The 25,916-nt window shown below is 58.6% G+C and overlaps 4 protein-coding genes across 4 annotated transcripts in view; 3 read left to right on the top strand and 1 right to left on the bottom strand.

Annotated features, from left to right (window-relative positions):
* Positions 1-29: 29 nt before the first annotated feature.
* Positions 30-10,961, top strand: ZGPAT (zinc finger CCCH-type and G-patch domain containing). Its single transcript, XM_075528298.1, has 7 exons — positions 30-148; positions 484-1,110; positions 9,029-9,162; positions 9,331-9,489; positions 9,834-9,953; positions 10,050-10,458; positions 10,641-10,961. Exons 2-7 carry the CDS (start codon positions 527-529, stop codon positions 10,777-10,779), a joined length of 1,545 nt encoding a protein of 514 aa, XP_075384413.1. The 5' UTR covers positions 30-148; positions 484-526; the 3' UTR covers positions 10,780-10,961.
* Positions 10,962-11,741: 780 nt separating this feature from the next.
* LIME1 (Lck interacting transmembrane adaptor 1) lies at positions 11,742-13,268 on the top strand. Its single transcript, XM_075528299.1, has 5 exons — positions 11,742-12,119; positions 12,262-12,319; positions 12,403-12,490; positions 12,604-12,965; positions 13,054-13,268. Exons 1-5 carry the CDS (start codon positions 12,025-12,027, stop codon positions 13,204-13,206), a joined length of 756 nt encoding a protein of 251 aa, XP_075384414.1. The 5' UTR covers positions 11,742-12,024; the 3' UTR covers positions 13,207-13,268.
* Positions 13,269-13,836: 568 nt separating this feature from the next.
* Positions 13,837-17,605, top strand: SLC2A4RG (SLC2A4 regulator). Its single transcript, XM_075528297.1, has 8 exons — positions 13,837-14,135; positions 14,431-14,573; positions 15,281-15,390; positions 15,599-15,762; positions 15,869-15,969; positions 16,049-16,286; positions 16,373-16,467; positions 16,551-17,605. The coding sequence occupies exons 1-8, from the start codon at positions 13,953-13,955 to the stop codon at positions 16,660-16,662; spliced, it is 1,146 nt and encodes a 381-aa protein (XP_075384412.1). The 5' UTR covers positions 13,837-13,952; the 3' UTR covers positions 16,663-17,605.
* A 288-nt stretch (positions 17,606-17,893) lies between these two features.
* The window catches only part of ZBTB46 (zinc finger and BTB domain containing 46), a 28,794-nt gene continuing 20,771 nt past the window's right edge, over positions 17,894-25,916 (bottom strand). The window contains exons 4-5 of the mRNA XM_075528296.1: positions 23,158-23,333; positions 17,894-20,320 (exon numbers count right to left, since the gene is read on the bottom strand). Coding sequence (XP_075384411.1) covers positions 19,961-20,320; positions 23,158-23,333 — 536 coding nt within the window. The 3' untranslated portion in view covers positions 17,894-19,960. The remainder of the gene's footprint in view (positions 20,321-23,157; positions 23,334-25,916) is intronic.

Here is a 25,916-nt window from a genome sequence, read left to right as displayed (position 1 = left end):
GCATACTTCCGGCGGCGGCGCGCGCCGGAAGTGGGGGCTGGTGCCAGACGGAAAGAGGGTGGCTGGGGCGCTCTAGCCAGTGAGACCGGCGGCGCTCTATGGCAGAGACCGGGTAGCCGCGCGGGCCACCGGGAGATCGCGGGCTGAGGTGAGAGGCGACGCCGAGTAGGGCGGACGAAGTCGAGGGGAGGTGGACGGGCGACCCGGCCCGGCTGGACGCGCAAGCCTGGGATGCGGGAGTGGGTGGGTGGTGGTGGTGGTGGTGTGTGTGTGTGTGTGTGTGTGTGTGTGTGTGTGTGTGTGTGTGTGTGTGGCCGGCCACGGGGGGCGGCGGCCCGGACGCCTCGGGTGGGCTCTGGTGCCTTCACCTGTGCGCCGCAGCCGTGGCCGAGTCGTCCCGCGGGATCCAGCCCTGACGGGCGCAGTCGGCCAAGCTCTCCGGGGGGTTGTCAGGCTGCTTGTTCACCCGCCTTTTCATCGCAGCTCGAGGCCCGGGCACCCAGCGCCGCCGCCCGCCTGCCCCAGGATGGACGAGGTCGGCCTGGAGACAGCCCTGCAGACCTACTATGTGCAGTTGCAGCAGGTGGAGCTGGCCCTGGGCACCGGCCTGGATTCCTCGGAGCAGGCCGACCTGCGCCAGCTGCAGGGGGACCTGAGGGAACTGATCGAGCTAACCGAGGCCAGCCTGGTGTCTGTCCGGAAGAGCAAGCTACTGACCGCGTTGGACCCGGAGCGCCCGGCCCAGGAGCAAGCCGAGGGCCTGGCCTCCCAGGAGGCGGCTGCCCCCGTGGTGGAGGTCCCAGACGCCCCTTCGGCCAAATGGGAAACCGACTCCAGAGCAGAGGCAGAGCCTGAGCGCCAGAGCCCAGAGCAGGAGGAGGAAGAGGAGGACGATGATGAGGATGACGAACTGAGTGGGACCAAGGTGAACGCCCCGTACTACAGCTCGTGGGGCACCCTGGAGTACCACAATGCCATGATCGTGGGCACCGCGCAGGTGGAGGATGGCTCACCGGCAGTGCGGGTGCTGTACCTGTACCCCACGCACAAGTCCCTGAAGCCTTGTCCCTTCTTCCTGGAAGGGAAGTGCCGCTTCAAGGAGAACTGCAGGTAAAGCTGTGGCGTCTTCCACTGTGGAGTTGCTGACTAGGAGAGGGCTTGATGCCCACATCAGTGCCCTTGCTCAGACGGTGTCTGAGAGGAGCACAGCGGCAGGGAGGGTTGCCATAGAGGCTAGACCCCCCAGCCCATGGCCACTTGTGCTCTTAGGAAGGAAGCCTTTCCATCGCCCTTGTCGGCCAGCACAGAGCCAGAGAGGGTTGAACAGCCCTGCTCGGGTCTTGCACCCAGCTCTGTTGTGGTTCCAGCTGTTCTCACCAAGCCACTATCCTTTGCAGGGCTGTTTTGTACCATGGAATATCTTCTGGTTTGGGTGTATAGCGAAAGAGGGCATAGAAACAAGGGGGGCAGGGACAGGAACACACCCCAGATTCAGCTGGTGTGAGAAGCTGACAGGTAAGGGGAATGCAAGGAGGATCTCTTGAGCCTTGAGCTCTTTCAGAGCTAGTTCCACCAGCTTCACCATCATTGGGGGTGGGGACACACATCTGGGCCTCATTGTCTGACACCAAGTCCTAGCAGCAGAGACACGGCTTTGCACCCTACAGCCTCTGGCACCGTCACCTGCGCCCTCCACATGCTCTATGACCTTCCAGAAATATTTCAAAATAAGTTCCATGAGTTAGTGTTTTGTTTCTCACCTGTAAGTCTTCCAGGTGCACTTGTTTAAGAGAAAACCGTCTCAGCGGTGTGATCACGACTTCCTAGTTCGATGGTAGCATCTGGTTTGTGCCTTGGCATCGCTTGCAGCGGCCACTGTGTCTTTACTCCCTTCTGCTTTGGAGGAGGAGGGGCATGGACCACTCCTCTGTAGGCAGCCATGCCCTCGTTCTAACAGTCCAGAGTGCCCTTTGTTCTCCGAACGTCTTTATTGCCCAAGAGCCCCTGCTAGGGCCAATGTCCTCTCTGGCACGGTGTCCTGTGCTTGCAGAACCCCTGCCTGAGCCGTGCGCTCCCTCCAGTCATTCTCACAGGAGACAACTGCGTGTCCCTGTGGGGAGCATGTCAAGGCCCCCACCCTCCTCCTGAAGGCCTCACCACGGAGCCTGTGTGTGTCCTAGGACCATGGTGAGGGCCAGCGCCCAGGAGCCAATTCCCTCCAGCACAGGCCCCAGACTTTGCTACCGGCTCAGACCGAAGCAGCTTATCAATGCCAGCCGCCACCACGGTGCCACCAGAAGCTTTTTCAAGGCTTCTGGAGTTCCCAATGCGATTTCCCATGCAAACCAAGGTCTGGCCACAGCCTTGCCTGCCTCACACCTGCCTGTCCACTCCTCCACCCTAGGCTGCTGCTGCTCTGGACACAGGACAGCAAAGATGTACCCAAGTGATGCAGAGACCTCTACCACCCTTCCCCACTTGAACACCACCCCCACCCCGACTGCTCTGGGGTGTCACTACTCATTGTCACTCTCAGCCCCCGCAGTACAGCAGGCCGTTGAGGCCTCCTGGTACCCGAGGCTCCTCAGGAAGGCCTGGCCTCTGGCAGGTGATGTGGCTGTATTTCTTTCACATTGTGGTCTGCTCCCAAGACGTTCTTTGAGAGTTAGGTCCCTCACTTTGCTTTCTCCTGACAGGCACACTGCTGTCAAAAGTCCCAGCCTTGTTTGTCCTTCTTCCTTGTCCATCCCAGGCTCTTGGTGTGGCCTCAGTGCCCAAAGGCCTGTTGCTCTCTCTTGATGGAGTTCAGCCCCTCCACTACACCGATCCACGGCCTCCGAGTCCGTTCTGACTCAGAGTTTCCAGGGCCATGAATCTTCCTGGGAACTGGCAGCCTCTTCTTTCCCGCAAAGTGTGACTGGTGGGTTTGAAGCTCAGCATTGGAGGTTCGCAGTTGGAGCTCAGCCAACAGCATCTCAGGCTCCTTGTCATTAGGTTACAGCATTCTCAGAAACGTGGTGTGATTCTTCAACGTGTAGTTTTCATTTAAAACAATTGTTTAAATTTTTCTGGAAAAGGCTCTTGAATTACAGATTTTAACGTGCCTCACTCTCTTTGGGTTCCTCTTGTCTGATCTCTTGTGTGTGTCAATTTCTCTGCAATTTTTAAAACCACTTAACTTTGAGAACATTCTACTCAAAAAATTAATATTGGCTTAGAGCAGCTTTAGGTTTGCAAGAAGTACACCATTTCCTGTCAGCCCCCTGCATCCCCACTGGTATACCTGTTCCATGGGAGTCACTGTGGGAATGTGGTTACTTTCCTGGCTCCCAGCCCTTCTGTGATATACAGGAGAGCAGTCTGTGGCCAGCTCCACAGGTTTTGAATCCCTTTATTGTGATTGATGACATCATGTCACCACTTGGTTACTTAGTGAAGCCTGCTCTGCGAGATTTACTCTCGTACAGCCTGGTGGGTGTTGAGCTCATTTGTGAGGCTTGGTGAACTAACACAGATACACTGCTGTGGAGGAGGTGAACTCCCTGGTTAACGTGAGGGGCCGCTGTGCTGTAGAGCTCTAGGACTGTGACAGCACATGTCACAGATGGCCTGCCACCTGAAACATGGGTGCCAACTGAAGGCCCTAGTGTCCTTGTTGGCAGACTGACTCAGCTGCACAGTCATGGGCTCTGAGTCTGGTAGAATTGACCAGCTGTTGTTGCTACATTGTGACTTACAATCCCTTCTTTACAGCAGGACACACTCTGGCCCCATTCTGTGGGCATTGACCAATCATAGTGTCATGGGCGCACCACTACAGTCACGTAGAACCACCTCAGTTTCCTCTCAGTGCCCTATGTTCTGCTCATCTTCCCTCTCCTCCTGGCCCCAAGCCCTGGGGTCCCCTGATCGCTCTCCTGCCCCTCCAGTTGTGCCTGTTCCAGACTGTCAGAGTGGGGAGCCTGGCATGGGCAGCCTTCCCAGACTGCTGCCTTCACCTGGAAGCTGCTTCTTCCCATGTTCTGCTGCTGAGTGAGAATCTGTGTTGTGGGTGGATCACAACCTGCTTACCCTTTCATTGATTAAAGGACATCTTCGTTGCTGCCAATTTGGGGAGGGCTGCTATAAATATTTGCTTGCAGGTCTTTGTGTGGACATAAGATTTTACCTCATTTGGATAAACAGAGGGAGACATGAGGCTTTCTACTCCTGTAAGGAATTACTGTCTCAGACATTCAGGGGGCAGTTCTGTGTTCTGTAGGGTCACACTGAGTCGACATCCACTTGCCGACAGGGAGCTGAGGAGGATGGGTAACTGGACGTGTAGCCCTGCATCTTAGGCTCAACCTGTGTCTTACTCTCATCTTAACCCAGCATACACTGTGGCCAGAGTTTGGGGTGTTAGTCATCCTAATGGTTGTGTAGCTGTCTCTCTGTTTTAGTTTGCAATTCTCTGGTGACACTTGCTGAAAGGGAGAGGACCTGAAGCACACAGTGCACTGGGAAAGACCTAAGTCTACAGCCTTTCAGATGGATTACACGTCAACATAAAAAGACGCCCCTACAGCGGCACCAGTGAGCAGCAGCATGACACACAGGGCAGGGATGCCTCACACGCGTGTGGAAGCTTAGCAGTGAGCAAGGAAGACTGAAGAAGAATTGGTGTGTGTGAATTCCCACAGAATTGACTTGATGGCGGTCACAGAGTATTGGTGGAGAACACTATATTATATCATAGAGTGCCAGGAGTACTGCCAGAGATGTGTCCTTATGTGCTTTACCAGAAGAGACCAGTCCCTGAAGAAGGACACCGGGCTTGGTAAATGGTGTGTGTGGGAGGCGGAGTGCGGCAAAAAGACGCTTGTCTGTCTTGGATTGTGCTCTTGGTTTTATCTGCAAACTCACCACCAAACCCGGGCCTGGGTTTTACCCTGTGCTGTTGCTAGGGGAGCTTCTGGTTTTGCGTTCTGCATTCTGGGATCCTTGTCTCCAGTTCTTCTCTGCAGGAGGTGTAGGACCAGTGTCTTGCTTGACTTTTCTGGGCATGTAGCTGCTGAGCTGTCTGGCACACTTGAAAAGACTGTCCGTTCCCTTCCGCCAAAGATGAGTTGATCATGTGTGCCTCTATTCCTGGGTTCGCTCTGTGCCCTTTGGCCTAGGTGCCCATTCCCCCATAAGACCGACCACACTGTCTTGATTGTAAGACATAAAGTCAGATCATGTCAGGCCTCCCACACTGTTCTCCTAATGGGCTGTTCTGCCCTGGCCCTGAGGGTCGCTGTGATTCGGACTTGACTTGGGAGCAGCGGGGTTTGGGTTTGGCCGGGAACATGGACTCTCTCTAGATCCATTTATGTCTTTGGTTTTTTTTTCTCGGAGCTTTGAGTTGTGTTTGTTAGACTGTACCTCACGAAAAGTGTCAGGAGAGCGTCAATCCCTACCTTCTGGGGCCTAAAGAGACCCCGGGGCAGCCCTCTCCAGCCTTTCTGTAGGTTCTCCCCAGCACCCTTTCTCGGCTGGGTTCGACTTGTTACCTCACCGAGTAGAGGTCCAGTGAAGTGGCTCCTCGAGGAAGAAGCAGGCTACAGTGCCCCATCAGGAAACACCTCGCCCTTCTCAGCTCAGGGAGCTCGTTCGCTCCTCCTGGCCTTCTCACTGCCCTGCAGGGCTCTCCCAGCCCCTCAGGACAGGCGGCTCTGCCGCCACCCTCCTGCTCATAGCCGGGGTCGCACCTTACTCAGCTCTTGGAGACACCTCCTGGCAGCAGGCTTTTACTATCAGCTGTCTTTGACCAGCCCTTAGAATTCTTTGGTGGGAGGGCAGCCTGCCTCTCCTTTCTCTGCCACTGTTTAATGCCAGTCTGTGAGTTGGCTCTGTGTAGAAGGAAACTCAATGTCCGGGCAGGACCCTCCCACTTAGGCCACAAAGTTACCAATCCCTGTCTCCTCTTGGTGGATCACCGACCTGTCGTTTATATAGTAGGCCATAGTAAGCTCACGTGCATAACCTATTGATCAGTTTCTCACAGAGGGCATACCAATCCCAGGGCAGGCTGCAGCCAGAACCAGGCTAGACGTTCCAAAGCCCAAGTTATGTACAGCACACCTAGGAAAAGCCAGTCCACCTGGATGGAAGTCCTGAGCCCTCTGGGGAGGACACAGGGCAGAGTTCACGCTTGGGAGGAAATTCCCTCAAGCTGTTTTTCCACAGGGAATCCTTTCCCTTTTCGATACTAAAATAAATTGTTTGCTTTTATAGTTCAAATTGCAATGCTACAGTTACAAATTCAGTTGTCGTTGGAGTCCTGCCACCTTGCTGGACCATTTCTTCTCCCCATCAGTCTTTACACAGGCAGTCATGTCTGAAAACAAAGCACTGTTGTGTGTCCCTCCCTCTGCTGTCTGTGCACTACCAGTGCAGTGTGAGCAGGGCCGCCTGGCCTGGCTTCTCCGTGGGAAAGCTGCTCATTTTCACTTTAAGTGGGATGTGAGCTTAGGGTTTTGAGTTGATCTCCTTGATCAAGTGGAGGAAGTTGCTCTGTGCTCCCAGTTTGCTGAAGGGTTTTGATTTTTCAAACCATGAATCATTGTTGGATTTTGCTAAGTGCCCTCTGCATCTGATAAAATCCTACAGTTTTCTGTTGTTAACCCATTGATGTGATCATTACCTTAACTGATTGTTGACTGTTGAGCCTGCCTCATTTTCCTGTCATGGTGTGTAGTTCTTGTGAGAATTTACTGGCATTATGTTGAAGATGCGTGCTTGTGGGGAATGCTGCCCAGAGTTTTCCCACTGGTCTGGCTGCTGCTAGTCCTGGTACCAGCTGTGGGGCGGGATCATGCTCTTGGTTCCGGTTTTGAGTTTTTGGCTCACTGATCCCTGACTACCAGGGCACCAGTACTGTATCTCAGTTCTCCTCGCTGGTTTGGGGTGGGCTCAGTCGTGTTACTGCAAGCACATGTGGACTGCTTCTGCGCGTGCACACACACTTTGGTTGGCTATTCATAACCAAAGCTTCAGGTTGAGGGATCCCCAACCAGAGGAAATTTGTGAGCATACAGTCAGTTCCAGTCCGGAGCACTGGAAATCAGCCTGGAGGCAGGTGCCTGCTCCAAGCAGCCAAGTCGTCCTGACAGAGTGTGAGCGTGTGTGTGGGGGGGGGGGGGCTTGTGTGTACGAGGGGGTACCCAAAAAAGACGGGCGGAGCAGAGCTTTCATTGTATGCAATTTCCCACTAGGGACTCTGAGTTAATGTACCCAGTGGCATCGCCTCTCTGGTCACAGTGAATTTTTTTTTTTTTTTCCGAAAAAGCAGTTTTGCTTGAACCTTGTTTTTGGTGCACCTCAATATTTTTTAATCATGTTATTGGGGAGTCATACAACTCTTATCACAATCCATACATACATCAATTGTGTAAAGCACATTTTTACATTCGTTGCCCTCATCATTCTCAAAACATTTGCTCTCCACTTAAGCCCCTGGTATCAGTTCCTCATTTTCCCCCTTCACTCCCCCCTGCCCCCTCCCTCATGAACACTTGATAATTTATAAATTATTATTTTGTCATATCTTACACTGTCTGGTGCCTCATTTCACCCACTTTTCTGTTGTCCATCCCCCAGGGAGGAGGTTATATATAGAGCCTTGTAATCAGTTCGCCCTTTTCACCCTAACCTCCCTCCACGTGAACCTCAATTTTGACCCTCATATAATTGGCAATTGAAGAGAACAGCGTGCAGCTGTGCAATGTGTCCTGCTGGGGAATGCCGCAGAGACTGTTGTGATGTTGGACACAGCTTTCAAGGACAGCGCTGTGGAAAAAACTCAAGTGTACGAGAGGCGCTCTCGTTTCAAAAACAGTGAACAGTCAATTGATGACAAACCTCATTCTGGACATCCATCAACTTCCCATGCAGGAGAAAATGTCAACTCATAGTGCATTTGGAGTTCGTGCCACCAGGTCAGGCTGTTAATCAAGCTTTCTATTTAGAAGTTCTGAGAAGATTGTGTAAGTGTGTGTGTGTCCCCCGGGGGTGGGGGGAGCATGATTTGTGACAGAAAGGCGACTGGTTTTGCCACCACGACAATGCACCTGCTCATGCAGCCATCTCAGTGTGCCAATTTTTGACCAAAAAAACCCCAGCATGTCTCCCTTGCCCCACACATCTTACTCATCTGACCTCTCTCCTTTCGACTTCTTTTTGTTTTGCGAATGCAGAGGGACCTGAAAGGACAGGGGTTTGATGATGTAGAAGAAGTGAAGAAAAAAACAAGGGTGGTGCTGTCAGTCAACCAAACATGAGTTTGAAAAGTTTCCAAGAATGAAATCAGACTTGACAAATGTATTAAGTGTAATGGAGTGTACTTTGAAGATGATAAAGTTGTTTTGTAGAAAATTTAAATACATGGCTTGGGCGGGGGGTGATTCCAGGTTTTGGGTACCCCTCATGTATACACATGTGCATGTCTTGTGTATCTCTATAAATGTGTATGTGTGTCTGGTATCTGTGCATGTGTGCTTATAAACATCCATGTTTACACGTGTGAACCACAAGGTCAGCAGTTCACTCCGAGGGAGAGAGACGAGGCTCTCCACTCCTGTGCAGTGTTAGTCTCAGAAACCTGCTGGCGCAGCTCTGCCCGGCCCTCTAGGGCTGCTGTGAGCCAGAACGGACTCAGTGGCAGTGAGGGAGATTTGTGTGTGTATCTGTCTCACTCTATATGTATACACGTGTGTCTGCACAGAGCGACATGTATGTATGTTTGTGCATATGTGTGTATGTACAAAAACGCTTCAAAAGTTTCTTGGAAAATTCCATTTATCTCTGCATTCCATTTTTTTCAAAAACTTTTGAAGCTCTCGTGTATGTATACATGTGTGGGTATGTCTGTGTGTATGCATGTATGTGCATAGATGCATCCAAATGTAGCTACATTTGGGGGGGTGTGCACGTACATGTGTACATCTGCGTGTGCACGGACATCTCTGTATTTGCTACTTGACTGCCGCCCCTACCCACTCCCCAGGTTCTCACACGGGCAGGTGGTATCCATGGCCGAGCTTCGTCCTTTCCAAGCCCCAGACCTGAGCTCCTTGCAGGTGGGCTCTGCCTGTCTGGCCAAGCACCAGGACGGCCTGTGGCACCCAGGACGCATCACGGGTGAGGCAGCGTGGCCTTGGTGCCACCACCCCAGTGTCCCTGTCAGCCGCATCCTGTCCCCACCCTCGCAGTGTGCCCATTACTTTGGAGGTGGGGCCCTGCTCCAAGGTTGGGAGTGGGGTGGGGTGGGACTCAGACTTCCCCCTTTGATGCCCTGTCCCACCCCAGATGTGGACAGTGGCTTCTATACTGTCAAGTTTGACTCGCTGCTGCTGAAGGAGGTCGTGGTGGAGGGGGATGGCGTGCTGCCGCCTCTACGTATGGAGCCTGCCAGGTCTTCCGACTCCGAAGATGGCAGTGATACTGACGACTCAAGCTACGCCCGAGGTGCTAGGTGTGGGTGTGGCGCAGAGCAAGACAAAAGCCGCCAGAGGGGTGGGCTGGGGTGGTCGCTGCCAAAGAAGGTGGTGTACAGGAAGTGATCACTGGACTGTGGGGTGGGGGGGAGTGGCATTGGGTGGAAGAAGGGTTTCCACGGTGGTTCCCATGCGAAGAGGGCGGGGCTTGATGAGTGGGGTCCAGGAGAAGGAGCCCTGGCAGAAGTGCTGCAATGGGTTGTACTTGCCAACACCATGTTGTGTGAGTCCGCGCAGACCTGGGCCTGGGCTGCATTGCATCCTCTGGGTCTGGCAGCATCTGGCGACGCAGCGGTGGGTGTCCTCTTCTTGTAGTTGTGGACTCCAGACCCACAGAAGACGGGACATGTAGTGCGGCCTTTGCTGGCTGGGAGGTGCACACCCGAGGCATCGGCTCCAGGCTCCTCGCCAAGATGGGCTACGAGCCAGGGAAGGGTGAGTGTGTCGCCCTGGGGGTGGGGCCCAGGAGGGAGGGCAGGTGGCTGCCCTGGGGCGGGGCCCGGCAGCACAGCCAGTGTCTGTGTCCCCCAGGGCTAGGTCGAAACTCGCAGGGCCGGGTGGAGCCCATCCAGACCGTGGTGCTGCCCCGAGGGAAGTCCCTGGACCAGTGTGCCGAGGCCCGCCAGAGGAGAGTGAGAGGTGGCAAGGCGGGCACCCAAAATCCCCCCAAGCCCCGGAAGAAGGGCACCGCCCCCATGGGCCGCCCTCCCCCCCGGAATGTGTTTGACTTTCTGAATGAGAAGCTACAGGCTGGGGCCCCTGGGGCCCTGCAAGCCAGGCCAGCACCCCCAGGGCCACCGGGTGGCAAGGAAGCCTACCACGCCAGCCAGAGCACCAAGCGGGCCCTGAGCCTGCGGCTCGTCCAGACTGGGGAGCAGATCTGTCGGGCCCAGCGGGACATTCAGGCCATCCAGGAGGCCATTGCTCGCAACTCTGGCAGGTGCGTGGTGGGGGCACCACTGGGCAGGTGTGTGCAGGCTGGGCACTGATAGTGCCAAGCATCATCACAACCTGGCCCGTGAGTGGGGGCCAGGTTCTAGGAGGGTCTGGGTGAGTGCATGGCCAGCCCCTGGGCTGCAGAGGCATGAGTTTCCATCTGTACTGACAGTAGGCATTTTGTAGGCAAAACGTAGCAGTGGCCCAGCTTCAGGAGAAGCTGGCAGGCGCCCAGCGGCAACTGGGGCAACTCCGGGCCCAGGAGGCGGGACTGCAGCGGGAACAGCGGAAGGCAGACACCCACAAGAAGATGACTGAGTTCTAGCGCCAACCGCTGGCGGAGTCAGGCTGCCCTGGAGAGGGGCGGCTGTTTCCTATTGGGCACCCTGCCTCTCTGGCCACGCCTGAGGAGTCTGCCCTCCGGAGAGAACTGGGGACTCTTTCGAACACATTGCCAGCATCATCGGGGCCCTGGAGCCGGGACATTAAAGTGGTTTAATGACTTGTCTCAGTGGTCACTTGGCTGCTGCAGGGCCTCTGGGGAGAGGGGGTTTCTTGGAACGGCTGTGGGAACAGGTAGACTGGGCTCTTGGGGTCTGCAGGTGCCCAGAAGTGTTGACATTGCCACTTGTCCTCCACTTGAGGCCACCTGCCATCTTCTTGTGGCAGACACCCAGGATGGTATGGGCACAGGGTTGCTCTGCAGGGACAGCCCAGGGGTGCCCTCTGGGGTTGGTGGGGGTGACCACCCTGGGGGAGCTGTCATGAGGGTTGGGTGTGTAGCCCATGTCACGTGCTAGGTCACAGCCAGAACTGGTGGGGGCAGCTGCTTGCAGGTGGCAGGTTACAGCCAATGCTAGGTGGGGAGGTGTCAACACGGCAGGAAGTGAGGTGGGGGCATGGCTGTGGCACGCCCAGGCTGCTGGCTCCTGCTCAGAGGCTGAGAAGGCGCCACGGAGTCCAGGCCGGGTAAGAGCTGCCCACCTCTAATGCTCCCTCCTGCTCAAGTCCCCCTCCAGGGTCCTCCCAGCCAGGAAGATTTGAGACAATCTCCGTCTGCTCCCCTCATGCTTAGCATCCACCCCGTCCCCCTCCTCTGGCAGGCTACGGGCTGGGTTGAGTGACTTCTGTGTCACCCAGCCCTGCTAGGACCCCAACAAAGAGCCATATTCCAGGTGGGGGCTGGGTGGGGGTGGCACAAATGGTGGGTTGAGAGCCAGATGAGTGGGTGAGGGCTATAGGGGTCATGTGGGTGTCACTGTTAGCTGCAACCCAGCAGGGCCTCGGGTTTCCGCAGGCTGCAAGACTGGGCTGTGGGGCCATGGCTGCCCAGCCTCCCTCCCTAACCAGTGCTTAGGACCACTTCTGTGGTCCTTGAGGGGACAGGTGGCAGAGCTGGCCTCCATCCCTCCCAAGGAGCGGCTGGGGGCGCCCGGCCTGGGAGGAGACTGTGGGCTGGGGCTTCCTGTGTGCTGAGTCAGTTCAAGCCCATCAGCCAAGTGGGGGGCAGGGCTGCAGGGACCCCTTGGGGCCTCAGCTGCCTTTCTTTGCCCCAGGTCGCTCTGTGGGGATGGGGCCACAGCTGCCCTGGGTGCCCCCTGCCTTTGGGGTCCTAGGCTGTGCGCTACTGCTTGGGCTGTGGGCTCTGTGCTCGGTCTGCCACAGGTATGTCATCTGTGCCCACCTCCCCTGGGGCTGGGGAGGGGTGTTGGCCTGAGGCTGAATTCAGCAGGGTACAAGCCAAGGAGGGAAGGGTGCTGATACCCAGTCCCTCTGCCATCCTGATGTGATCGCCTTCTCGCCCCAGGAAACGGGCGCCGAGGCAGTGGGTGGGGCGTCAGGGAGCTGAGATGCCTGCAGACTTGGTGAGTGAGTTGGAGTACTGGCAGGGCGGTGGGGGGTCTGGGGGAGCTCAGGGTGGGGCACTGACCAGCCCACTGGCCTGCAGATGCAGCTGAGACAGACCCACCTCCGCACGCTCAGCAAGTCGGACACCAAGCTGCATGAGCTGCACAGGGGCCAGAGAGGTGGCCGAGGTTAGGGTACTGGGGGTTGGGGGTTGGGGGACGGCTGACTACACTGGGTCCTTCCTCATCCACTTCAGGTGGTGCTGCTGTCCTCAAGTGACTTGCCCTTCCCCCCTCCCCAGCCCCTCGGCCCGCCAGCATGGACCTCCTGCACCCTCACTGGTCGGAGGGGCACAGGGGCACCCTCAGGCTGCCTGCTGTGCTCCCGACTTGTCCACACCCAGAGCTACCCCAGCCCCGGCCTGTAGTGGCTACCTTGGCCTCCGCTGACTCTGAGACCTATTCCAATGTGGGCCTGGCAGCGCTGCCCAGAGCCAGCCTGGCAGCCAGCCCCAAGGTGTGGTCGGGGGCCCAGCTGACCAGTGGCCGGGCCAGGCCTGGTCTGGGCCCTGGGGCAGCAGACAATGCCAGCATCCAGAAGCTCAAGGGGGCAGACAAGGGTCTCCATGGGCAGCAGAAGGCTGAAGTGACCCCAGCCTCCCAGGTACAGTGAGCAAGGGAGGTGGGTATGGGAGGATCTTGGGTTGAGTGGGTGGTGCTGACCCCTTTGCCGGGTGGCTTCTTCTCCCCAGGTGGACACTCTCTACTCCAGGGTCAACAAGCCCAAAAGGAGGGATGCAGGGGCCCCCACAGTGTGGTCGGGCCAGGGTGTCGACCAGGAGCCCCTGGAAAATGTGTATGAGAGCATCTTGGAGCTGGCCAGCAGCGGTCCTGGACACATGTAGGCTGCAGGGAAGCCAGGGGTTATTGTGTGGACAGCAGAGGCCCGCTTCTAAATAAATTTCATGGCAGAATGTGTGTTGCAGTGTCTGAAGCTTGCCAGGGTGTGGATTGCCTCTGAGGGAGAGGAGCACCTCTCTGGCCCGATGTGGGCTCGGAGCCTGGAGGGGTGAGGGGAGTGGTCTGTCACTGCAGATCAGACCCCAGAGGCCAGGCTGGAAGGCAAGTGCTGGGGGGAGGGAGGGGAGAGCTGACCCCTAGACCCCCCTGGCCCGCACTCTGCCACCAGCCCGGGTGTTGCCTAAGAGGTGACGGAGTGGGGACACCTACTCCCCGTGAAGCCGGCCACGGGGGCACATTTTCTCCGTGGCTTGGAGGACACACCTCCCCTCCAGGGAGTCGGCCTTCTAGGCCTGTGCGAGGCGGGGCCGGGGGTGGAGCGCAACCCGAGCTGGGCCTGACCACGCCCCCTCCCCAAGCGCGGGAGCGACCTGGGCGGGCCGCGCCGGGCGGGCGGACCTGGGCCCGGCGGGCGGGCCGGGGCCGGGTTCCACCTCGGAATGTTGATACCGCCTAGAAGCCAATGGACGCGCGGGGGGCGGAGCGGGGGCGGGGCGGCCGCTGCTCCGGGACAGCGGCGCGGGCGGCTGCGGATCCAGGGCGGGGGTCGGCGGCCCGCCCAGCCCTGCTGGGCCCGGGGCCGTTTCCTAAGCGTCTGCCCTCACTGCACCGGCCCGGCCCCGGCGCCGCCATGGAGGCCGCGAGGCCCCCGGCACCGGGCGTGGCCTTCGGCTGCTCCCCGCCGCACGCCGCCGGCCGGGCCCCTGCAGCCCTCTCGAGCCCCGTTTCACGGCGGGACGAGGCGCCGAGGCTACCGCTGGAGGGGCCGGGCTCGATCGCTGTGGCCGGAAGGCGGCCTGCGACACCGCCGCAGGTACCGAGCCGGTCGGCGCTCCGGGAGCGCTGTCAGTCCCACAGGGCAGGGGGCCGGCCGCTGACCAAGTTCTCTAACTGTAAAGATGGCGTCGGGGCCGCGCAAACTTCGGGCTCCGGGGGGCGGGGCGGGCGGGGGCCGGGCCGTCCTCTCGTCTGTTTGTCCGTCGGATCCGGGCGGCCAGGGACTGCTTCCTCCCATGCACTTTACACTGACCGCAGCCGATAAGGAGTTCAGATAGGGTGCAGGGTGATGGGCCCAGTCCGCCGCCTCCCTGAGCCCACCCCGTCCGCAGGGGCCCGCTGTGGACGACGGCTTCTCGGACCTGAAGTTGGCGCTGCCCAGGAAGCCACGGGCCTCGGACCTGTGGGGCGCGGGGAGCAGGGTGGGGGTGGCGCCGGGGCCCCCGTCGGCACACATCCCGGTACCCACGCAAAGGTGAGCCAAGGGCCGTCGCAGCGGGCGCGCAGGCTCCAGGGGGGTGTGCGCACACGTGTGCGGAGGCTTGCAGTGCGGTGGGTGGGGCGTGAGCCATGGAGGCCCTCGGTGAGCCATGCATCCGGAGTCTAAGCTGGACTTCTGCAGCCCAGCGATGGGGGGTGGGGGGGGGGCTGAGCCGCCTGCCCAGGAATCTCCCAGACTTCGCCGCACTTCCAACCTAGCCCTGGACCCTTCCGCACTCAGTCCCGGGGCAGGCCGCTGGCTCTAGTCGCTGGCGTCTGGGACCGCCAGCGCTCGCCTGGCGTTGTGTTCACGGTTGCAGTGGCAGAACCTTGGCTAATGTGTGAGGGGAGCTGGACCTTGCCTAGACCTACCCCCAGGGAGGGGTTCAGACCCCCTTCCCAGTACCAGGCCTCAGGAACCACCAAATTCAGAGCCCAGGTGCCAGGACCCCAGTCCCTGCCCTGCCCTTGGCAGCTTGAGTGCGCGCGCGGGCTCGCAAGTGGTGTCTCCAGGCTCTGCAGCCAAAGCGGGGGTGGAGCTGGGCCTCCTGCCCAGCTGCCAGGAAGGGAGCCTGGGGCACACACACGTGCCCAGGCCTGCACGTGTACACACCAGCGTGTGTGTGTGCTTGCAAATGACCATCAGGGAGGGGCCAGGAGCACCTTCTGGGTCCCCAACAGCGCCTTGCCTGCACCCCACAGAGCCCCTACAGGAAGAGAGCGGCTGGACGAGGTCATGGCCGCAGCAGCTCTCACAAGCTTGTCCACCAGCCCCCTCTTTCTGGGCGCCCCAGCTGCAGTCTTCGGCTCAGGTGAGACTGCAGTGGTGGTCAGGGGTGGTGGAGGGGGCAGGCCTCATGACTGCTGACCCCTAGGACAGCAGAGCCTCAGAATCTGGGATGCACTGCAGCCGTCTGCCTGGGGTCTGGGACCCCGCCATCCACCCGCCCCGCTGCTCTGCCTACTGAGCTGAGGTGCCCAGAGGGAGGTGGGGGGAACCCTGACCAGCTGTCCCCACAGAGCCTGGCCCGGAGCCTTGGCAGGCCTTGGGACGGCTGCCGGGCAGCTACGGCGGAGACTGGGACCTGGCCAGCTGCCCGTCCACCCCATCCACCCCATCGCCCCCACTGCCCCTTGAGGCAGCTCACTTCCTGTTCGGGGAGCCTGCCCCGAGGAAAAGGAAGGTGGGCTTGGGGACCGCGGGCGGAGGGGGGGGTGCAGGGGGGGATAAGGGAGGTGGGGGGACTCGGGCGCCAGCGCCTGTCCTGACTGCCGGCCTCTGTGCCCCAGAACTCGGCCCAGGTGATGTTCCAGTGTCTGTGGAAGAGCTGTGGGAAGGTGCTGAGCTCGGCCTCCGGGATGCAGAGACACATCCGCGTGGTGCACCTGGGGTGCGGAGTGCGGGGGCAGCGAGGGGCGGGGCCGCGAGGGGAGAGGCGGGGCCTCTGCTCAGCTCCCCTGTGTCCCCAGGCGCCAGGCGGAGCCTGAGCAGAGCGATGGCGAGGAGGACTTTTACTACACAGAGCTGGACATTGGCCTGGACGTGTTGGCCGATGGGCTGTCCAGCCTCACCCCCGTGTCCCCCACGGCCTCCGTGCCGCCCGCCTTCCCCCGCCTGGAGCTGCCAGAGCCCTCGGCCCTGCCCACGCTGCTGAGCCAGGTGGACTCCGGGCAGGTGTACCCCATCCACAGCGGCCCTGCCTACCAGGTGCGAGGGCAGAGTGGGAGGCTAGAGTGGGTATCGGAGGCGCTGGCTCTGAAGAAGAGCGAGGCCTCAGCTGTGTCTCCCCCCAGGGCCGCCCAGATCATGTCCACCTGGAGCCACAGGGCCCCGTGGTCAGAGCCTGCTTCCCACCAGCCCTGCCCCCCAAGCTCTCTGTCAACCCCAGGTGAGTGTGTGCCTAGAGGCCAGTCGGGCCGGGTGAGAAGTGGTCCCTCTTACAGCGCCCCCTCTGCTCCCTGGTGCCCACAGGAAACCCCGTGGGGACGCCAAGAAATGCCGGAAGGTGTATGGAACAGAGCACCGTGAGCTCTGGTGTGTGGCCTGCCGCTGGAAGAAGGCCTGCCAGCGTTTCCTGGACTGAGCCCCGCCCCTCCTCCAGGGCACACTGCCTGGTCTTCTGGGGCAGTCGGAAATCTTGGGCCTCAGAAGTGTGAGTGCGTGCGTGCGTGTGTGTGTGTGTGTTGGGGTGGGGATGGGGGGATTCCCACCACCCAAAGTGCCTCTGAAGAAACCAGTTTTTTGCACTAAAAGCTGCACATCATCCCCTTGCTGCAGGGCCCCCATGGCAGCCCCCCTGCCTGTGGGCCCTGGAGCTGCCAGGATGCTGATGGGGGTCCCAGGCTATGCCCTCCCAGCCTTCTATGCACTTTGAGGGGTGCCTAGGGAGGGGTCACTGCCCTTACCACAAGGGTCTGAGGGCCCCAGGGTAGCATGTGTACTATGTCCCTAAACTCCTGGGTCCCCCTGGGCCATACCAGGGAGCACAATTAAAGATTTGGGGTTTTTCCAGAAATCAAGTTGGCCTCCTGGTGGGAAGGAAGGTACTGGGACCCACTTGTCTTTGGGGCCCCTCAGGCACCTGCGGAGCTGTGACACACACAAAGGGACTTTCAGCAGCAATCTCCCGGTTTATTGAAGACGGTCACTTTTGCAAGAATGTCTAAGCTGTCCTGTCACAGTAAAGAGGCGCACAGGCCGGACTCAGGCCTGGAGCCCCATGACCAGGAAGAAGTCAGGGACTTGCCCTGTGGTTACAGAGAAGTGGGACAGTAGGCTGGCCCCCACCCCCACCCCCGCCTGGTTTCAGGAGCTCTCACCCCCAAATATTAAACATATCTCCAATACAAACACAGGTTTATAATAATTCATATAAAGTTGATATGATTCCCAGAAAAAAAATCAACAATCTTCAAATACTGCCCCACCCTCTTTATCTGTTTTGTTGACAGCTTTGAACTTGTTGAAAAGTAACTACTTAGGAAAAGCACTAATGGCACTCGTTACAAGTCATTCTAGACACCAGGGCATGGAACACAACTGGGGGCAGGGGTTTGGGGGGGGCGTGAAAGTTACCACAGTCTGGCTTCTCACGAGCTGCACTGGTCACGGGGTGGCCATGGGGTCTCGGCATCCAAAACAATCCCAGCTGTTCCTGCCGTTCTTGAGAGAGTTTTCTCTTTGAGAAGGAAGGTGAGCAAACGGGGAGTATTGCCAGTGTCTCTGGAGGGCAGACCCCTTTTGCGGACAGCCTTGCACTGTCTACCCCCAGGCCCCGGGTGCTTCGGGCAAAGCCCTGAGGGGGCCCCACCCCGCCCCAACACACACCCTCCCACACACTGCAGGCCCCACAAGACAGTGAGTACTGCAGACACCACAATACAGACTAAGAAACTGAAAAACACAAAATGTGACATGTCAGCTACACAATTTCCTCTTCATAAAAAAATATTTATTCGTTTAAACATTGATTTTTAAAAAAAGTCACGTTAAAAAAAAAACAACCTTCATTTTGTGTCCACCCACCCCTACCCCACCCCTGCCTCTTAAGAGGGGTGTCCACCTTGGCCCTGGACACGCCACTCCTAGCAGGGAGGGGAATTGGGGACCTGCAACTGGTAGTTGGTGGGAGGGGCCTGGGACCCTCGACCTCCTGGAACAGTATTCAGTATTGGTTTTAAGGAACAAGACCACCTGTGGCACCAGCAGCGGGCCCCCCAAAGGCAGGGAGGGTGGTCCAGAGGGGGCAGCAGCCAGTGAGACACCCTGAGTGTTGGGGCAAAGTGCCCCTCGAGGGAGGTGGGCAGCCGAGGCAGGAACTGGATACCAGATGACACCAGGACATACTTGTTGGCACAAAGGCCAGTTGCCAAGTGCACTGTGTAAGAAAATGAGTCCATCTAGAAAATAGGTGTAAAAGGCCGGGAGAGGGTGAGGGGGACAGCAGCTCCATATCCCTGGGGGTTGGGGGACCTTGGACCAAGGGGACAAGCAACCATGTAGCTTAGTAAGTACGCCCCTCACTAAGGATGCAGCTGAGGGGCCTGGTGTAGACAAGCCTAGCTCTGCAAAGAGCATTTCGCTGCTGGCAGGAATGGTCACTGATTACCAGCCCGTGGCTCCCCATGTAAGAACAGCGGCAATGTTGCGATGAGATCATTATAAACAAGGTGATGTACGGTCTGCAGGGTGCAGGGAGAGGAGCCAATGACACTGCCCCCGCTGGGGCACTTTGAGCAGTCCCTGAGACCCCTGCTCAAGTGGCCTGCCTGGGGACACAGCTTGTTAGCCTGAGCCCAGGGCACCTCCACCCCCCACCCAGGACCACAGCTGCTGGTACAGGCTTGGTGGGCACCAGGCAAGGAGACTGTGTCTCGGAGACAGACGGGCAGCAGGAAGGGCAGGACCCGTCTGAGGGTCTGTCCTGCACAGGGACTCTGTCAGCAGCCTTGCCCAGGTGCTTGCGGCAGGGGACAGGGTGGAGTCTTGACTTTCTGCTTAGGAAAGAGGGGGCAAGGGCTCCAGGGCACCATTCTTGGAAATGGGCAAACGCAGCCAGAAGGTTGACAGACGACAGGCTGGAGGGCAGCCATTCGGCGTGCTGGTCAGGGAGAACAGAGCCCACAATACGACCTCATCACATGTTGACATCATGTGACCGTGGGGAGGGGAGCAGCTTCAGGGTAGCAGCAACAAGGCAGGAGCCAGTGGCCAGTCCCATAATGGCTGTGGGCAGTGTGGACACCCCTGATGGGCATGGCCAGGCATTTCCACAGCTGTGGGTTCCTCTGGCAGCTGGCCAGAGCCATGGGGGTGAGGCTGGCAGGAAGGCTCTCCACAGGGCACTCCGGAAGGGGTGCTGGCCTCCGAGAGGTCGCTGCAGAGCCTGGAGGGAGCAGCAGTCAGGATGGGTAGTGGCCTCCGCGGACAGATGATAGCACCGAGAAGCCAGTCTGCAGTGATCTGTGAGCACCAAAGCCCAGAGGCCGAGGGTCTCTGGTTGCCCTTCACCAGGACCCTCCCTGGGTTTGAACTGTGGACCCTAGGCTGCTGAGGGCAAGAGGATGGGGCGGGTCCACTGCTCTCAGCTGTGTAAAACACTCCCTGGAACCTGCCAGCCCTGCCCAGCCCGGCCGTGCCCTGGGTAGCCCCAGCCTCTTTGCAAAATCCCAAGGAAAGCAAAAAGGCCACCTACCTGCTAGGGGCTCCTTTCTGTCCCGGTGGACAGAGGGCCGACAGACAAGACAGGCAGGTTTGAGACGCTGGCGAGCACTTGGACTCCCCTCTGCTTAAAGTGGCCACACCTCCCTCCCACAGAGCAGCCCTGCCCCCTGTTTTTGGTGCCTGAGGGCGGCAGGAGGGCTGAGGATCCACTGCCCAGCCTAAGAAACCCAGGCCAAGTCTTCGGGATCCCCTGGAGGGCTGCGGGGTGAGTCCACATCATCCTTGTCGTCCCCCAGCAGCACATCGTCCTCGGGGGCCAGGACCCCATCCTCCTCTGGCTCTTCCTCTCCGTCCCCACGGGGGTCGTCAGCGTCCTCCAGGTAGGGCCCTTCACTGGGGAACAGTGCATCCGGAGAGCCCTCGCCGCCACCGTGGTCCAGGGCCCCAACCACGCCTCGGCCCACACAGTCTGCACACACGCCATGGCGCCGAGAGCCGTGCTTAATGCCCACACTGGCTGCCGACATGAACACCCGGCTGCATACCTTACACATGTACTTCTTGTCTTTGCTGTGCACCTGTAGAGATAGGGGAGGAGGGCGGGCGTCAGCCCACAGTGGGTAGCCAGGGAGGGCCAGCATCCCTCCTGACCCCTCAGGCCCCTGCTTGGAAGCAGTCACTGCAAAGTCACAAAGCCCTGAGCCAGGACAACAGCAAGGGCAGCCTTCACTGCCCAGCACGTCCCCCAGAGCCCAGCAGAGCCAGGGAAAGGAAGAGGAACGTGGGAAGTGCTTTCTTCCCACCCAGGGGCACGTGGTGCCTGGCTGAAAAGGCTGGGATCGGATGAGGAAAAATTTTCCAGCACAGCCCCCTGTCGGTGTGCCCGTAACCTGGGACATAGCTCATCTAACCAGTGGACCGTTCTCAAATCAATGTTAGAACTGATCCCACCTCATTGAGGGCTCTGGGTGGCCTGGAGCAGGAGGATCTGGAGGGGGGATGGCATTATGAGTCACCGCTCTAGGTGACACCCACCCTCATGAGGCTGCTCCCTTCCCACAACACAAGAAAAAATGAGACCAAACACGGCCAGGCTACACTCTGAGGGGGACGAGCAGCACCATGAGGGTTATGGGGAGGGAGCCTTGGTGTCCAGGCCTGATGGGGGAGGGGCTGAGCGGGGCGTGGGGTCTGCGCTGAGACACTGAAGCATCTCTGGCTCAGACCAGATGGCTGGGTATGAGTCTGAATGGACATGCGCTCCAGGAAGAGGGAGCAGGAAAGATGCCGGTGCCATGGCAACCACTGAATCAGCCCTGAGGGTCAGGAACGTGGGCGGGGCATATCTCTGCAGTGGGCGCTTCTCCCCTCCACTGTCTGTCCAGAGCAGCAGGGGCAGCGGCTGCAGAGAGGACCCCACCCCAGAAGAGCCCAGAGCAGAGACGTGGTGAGGACGAGAGCGCCCTGGGTAATCAGAAGCCCAGGGCGCATGTGCGTGGACAACTCCAAGTGCCGGGCCCAAGCCCACAGAAGAGGCCAGAGCGGCAGCTGGTGTCCATGGGCGGTGGGAAACAAAAGGTGGCCCTTGCTGGCTCGCTACTGAAGATGGGCACACGGCAGGATGCCCCGCCCTCGCTGGTGCCCTGTCTCAAGGGACCACTGCACACACTATGTCCTTGGGCCCCACATGCAGAAATGGTGGGCAGCGCAGACTATTTCCTAGGCACTTGGCTACAGTGCAGGCAGCTGCCATCCTTGGCCTAGTGCACAAGCAATTTTGACCCTGAGCAGGTGTGCGGCACGCGCCCCTCTAGTTCTTCTTACCCAGGAGCCTTGGGACACAGTGGCCAGGTGTTTGGCCGTGACTGCCAGGCCTTGGTTCAAAACCACAAGAGTTCCTCAAGAGAGATGGCCCCAGGAAAGCACGCCCCTGGGGCAGGCTCGCCTGTTCGGGTTCATGTGGGCCAGACTCTGAGGCAGGCAGGCAGCCACCACACTGCTAGGAGTCCTGGCAAACAGTTTGGTGCTCACTTGTTCAAATGCAGGAAACCAGCCCTGCTATGAGGTCAACTGTCTACTTGCCTGCCTGCCCACCCAGTGACCACGGCACGGGGCTCCGCCCCTCAGGCACGCAAGCCCGCCATCTCTGCAGAAGGAAGCACTTCGTTTCTCTGACTTTGGCAGTCAACATTTCCTCCACTGTCCCAGCCAGGCTCCCCTCGTCCACCTTGGCAGAAGCCAACGGATCAGCAGACGGGGACACAGAAAGACTGAAAGGGCAAAGGAACCCCCCAGAACCTTTGTCCGGTGCCTACTTGCCCCAGCCAGAGGCCTAGAGGTCCCCAAACCTCCTCTCGGGAACCTTGGGACCCCTACCTCCTCTCAGGGACCCCCACCCCTCTCAGAAACCTGGGGATCTCTGACCCCCCCACTCAAGGGCCTGGGACCCCTGCCTCCCCTCAGGGGCCTGGAGACCATATCCCCACCATTTCAGGGGCCTGTTCAGAGTCCTGGGGCCCCTCACTTGAGAATGTGGCAGGAGTGCTCTACGGTCCATACATACCACCTCTTGCCCCAACAGGAGAATGCTCACCGGCCAGCCACCCCTCAGTATGTTGCAGCTATGCTTCCTGGGGCCAGCAGTCAGCTGTGCCCACCCCCATACTTGGCACAGCCTTGGGTGGCTCCTCAGCGGGGGTCATCCTCCCAGGGGCCCAGTACCGCTGGAGGTGATCCTGTCTGAGACCCAGCAATGTCCTCTCCTGGCAAAGCAGATCCACTCCTCCCGGCCCTGCCAGCCCTACCCAGTGATGGGCTTGGTGTGGAAGCAGAATGTGCCGGACTGGGCCAGGCTAGTGAGAGGGACAGAGACAGTGGCTGTGGAGCAAGAGGGGGCTGGGGTGCAGGGGCAAGACCAGGCATAGGAGGGGCCAAGAGCCATAAGGAGGCAGTAAGTTCTGACGGGGAGGGAAACCAGGCACTATCAGACTGCCAGGGGTAGGTGGGCGTGACTGCTGCCAGCCTTCCCCAGGGCCCTGTGTCGCAAGTGTATGCAAATGCACACCTGTGTACACACACAACACACTCATGTATGTACATGCAGACACACACCCCAGTGCATGTACATTTGTGCATACTCACTTTGGGCACACAGGCACACCTCACTGCACGGACGAGCACACGCACATGCACACACTGAATGCACACATGTGCACACACGTGTATGGAGACAGACACACCCCACTGCACACACATGCACAAAGGGGTATGCACGCATGGCACAGGGGCACACACATGCAGTGAGCGCACATCTATGTGCACACATTCAGCACACACTGGTGTGTACACCTACGCCTCTTCACTTAAGCACACCGGGGTTTGCACACTCGGATCTTCCGCCTGCCCGCCTGCTCACCAGCGTGTGGCGCTTCATGTGCTCCCGCCGCGTGAACTTCTTGCCGCAGGTCTCGCAGGGGTAGGGCCGCTCGCCCGTGTGGGAGCGCATGTGCCGCTTCAGGATGCACTGATGCATGGCCGAGAAGCTGCAGTACGGGCACTTGAACTTCTTCCTGATCACCGTGAATTCGTTCACTGCAACACAAAGACCGCAGGCTTGCCCCCACTCGCCGCTGCATCCCCACCCCACTCTGTGTACACCCCCCTCGACCCCAACCTTCAACTCCCAGCACACATGCGCGCACACGCTCCAGCCTGAATCAACCTCGACGGCAGTGCGCTTGGTTCTCCTCCTGGAGGAACACGCTCTGCAGCACTGCTTGGGCCGCCCCGCATGAAGGGGAAAAGGGCAGATGACCGGCTGGGGCGCGCTGGGGCTGCGCTTCTCTGTCCCTCGGTGGGGAGTCAGCGCCACACCAGAGCGCATGTTGGGATTGGGAACCAGGGCTGGGAGAGGTTTTGTTCCAACCACGTTTAGTTCGTGTAAACAAGGTCACGCGGCCCACCGGACACGTCGTGGAAGCCCCCTGGGGCCCCTGCTCAGGTGCGTACTCACACCCTCAAACAAGCTGATGCCGGCCCGGAGGCAGGAAGGAGACCCTGTCTGCGGTGAGCTGCTCCGCAGAGCACGTGCAACACACGCACAAACACAAGTCTGACACAGGTCCCAAGGGTATGAGCATGCACATACAACACTGCCAAGGGTCTCACAGGAAAGAACACAAACACCACTCTGTCCCGTATCTCTCTCTCTCTCTCTCTCTCTCTCTCACACACACACACACACACACACACACACACACACACACACACCTCTGTTATAGGTCCCACAGGCATTACTCACAGGTCCTACAGGAATTCTCACACACACACACACACACACACACACACACACACACACACACACACCTCGAAAGATAGTCAACTGTAGCACAAAAATGATGCTTCCTATGGACCTGTGACTGGCAGAAAGCCTCAGCCCACCATGGAAAACTACCCAAGATGATCAAGAGTCAAGTTCAAGTGAACCAAAATGCAAAGTACAAACAGTGCTCTCTATTAAGAGCCATAATCTGGCAACCAATGTCATCAATCCTAAGGAAACAAGGAAACTGTTTTGGTTTCTCCAGAAGGTCCGAGAACCATCCAGAAAGGACCCTGGTGTTGCACTGCCCCTGCACTAGATGGCTAAGCCATGCCAGCAGCCTACATTACAATTATTCCGATGGCCAAAGACTCCGCACTCAGAGACACAGCCCGTGTACCCCTCACCACACTGCTGCTAGCAGGGGTCAGCCTCCTGTCCAGGGTCCTGCCCTGCACCTACAGGGTGCATGTCCCACAGACCACAACACAGCCAGCACCCTGACCCAGGCCTTATGTCACTGCAGCAAGGCCTGGAGCAGATGAGGAGCCAAGTCCCAGACAAGTGCAGCTCTGGGGCTCAACAAGGGTGCAGCACACAGTGCAAGGCAGCCTTGGGACTCATTCGAATGGACGCTCTGGTGACCTCTCACCCAAGGAAATCATAGGTGAAAGATGACAAGCAGGCAATCAAGGGGTGATGTACCCAGCCTCCCAGCTTCCCCCACAGCTGGGCATCTGAACACACACCCCGCCCCGTCCTTGCACGCCCATCTGGACACACACACACCTTGCCTTTGCACGGCCATCTGGACACACACACTGGTCTTGCTCGGCCATGGTCACACCACCACCACCACCCCCTTGGAGAACACTACAACTCCAGACACTATTTATGGACCGTGAAAGGGCAGATTCCAACAAGAAAAGTGGAACATTTAGAAAGAACCTTAAAACTAGGAGATTCAAACGTAATATAAAAAGAGAAATAGGAAGACTCTTGCGATGGTTTTCCTGAAAGTCCATCACACTGACTCCTGGCCTCAGAGAAACTTCACATTGGGCTCCCTCCACTGCTGTGAGCCAGAAACCCAGGGGCTAGAGTCTGGCGGGGCGGCCTGCATGGTAGAGGATACTTGTACTCAGGGGGGACACACCCAGGACGCCTGTGTACTCAGGGGACACACACCCAGGGAGGGGGCCTGTGTACTCAGGGGGGACACAGCCAGGGGGCCTGTGTACCCAGTGAACACAACCAGGACGCCTGTGTACTCAGAGGGGACACACCCAGAAGGCCTGTATCTAGTGGGGACACACCCAGGGGGCCTGTGTATTCAGTTCAGGCACCCAGGGGGCCTGGTGTTGGGTTTAGAAATCACACAGATCCTGGTAGGGAGCCCAGAAGTCAGGGGTGAGGGAGTCCAGGTGCCCATTCTCACTTTGCTGCTCAGCCAAGAGCCTCTAGCCCCTTCACCTCCCTGTGTGCAGTCTTGCTGGTCCCCGTTAGTGAGCCATTTCCCCAGTCTGCCCAGCAGTAACGGTGTGTCCACCACAAACAGGTCCCAGATGTCCAGGCATCCTGGAACCACTTTTAAGTCCTAGAATCGCCCCATTCAGCCATGTCCTCTGTCCAGTCCAGCCAGGAGTGGGGACTGCGAGGAGGCCAGGAGCATCCTGATGGGCCTGCAGGACCATGCTTTCCAAATGTCACTGTGTTTCAAATTCAAATGAAGGTGTGAATGTGAAAGATCGTGAGACCTAACGAGGGTTTAAGTCCTGACCAACCCATGTCAATTGGCTGCTAAGTTCCAGTCAGGAGGGTTGGTCACAGCCACCTGCCCACTGCTGGCTCCT

The sequence above is a fragment of the Tenrec ecaudatus genome, chromosome 12 (genome assembly GCF_050624435.1).
Source record: "Tenrec ecaudatus isolate mTenEca1 chromosome 12, mTenEca1.hap1, whole genome shotgun sequence".
In the NCBI taxonomy this organism is placed as follows: domain Eukaryota; kingdom Metazoa; phylum Chordata; class Mammalia; order Afrosoricida; family Tenrecidae; genus Tenrec; species Tenrec ecaudatus.
This window is presented reverse-complemented; position numbering and strand designations above follow the sequence as displayed.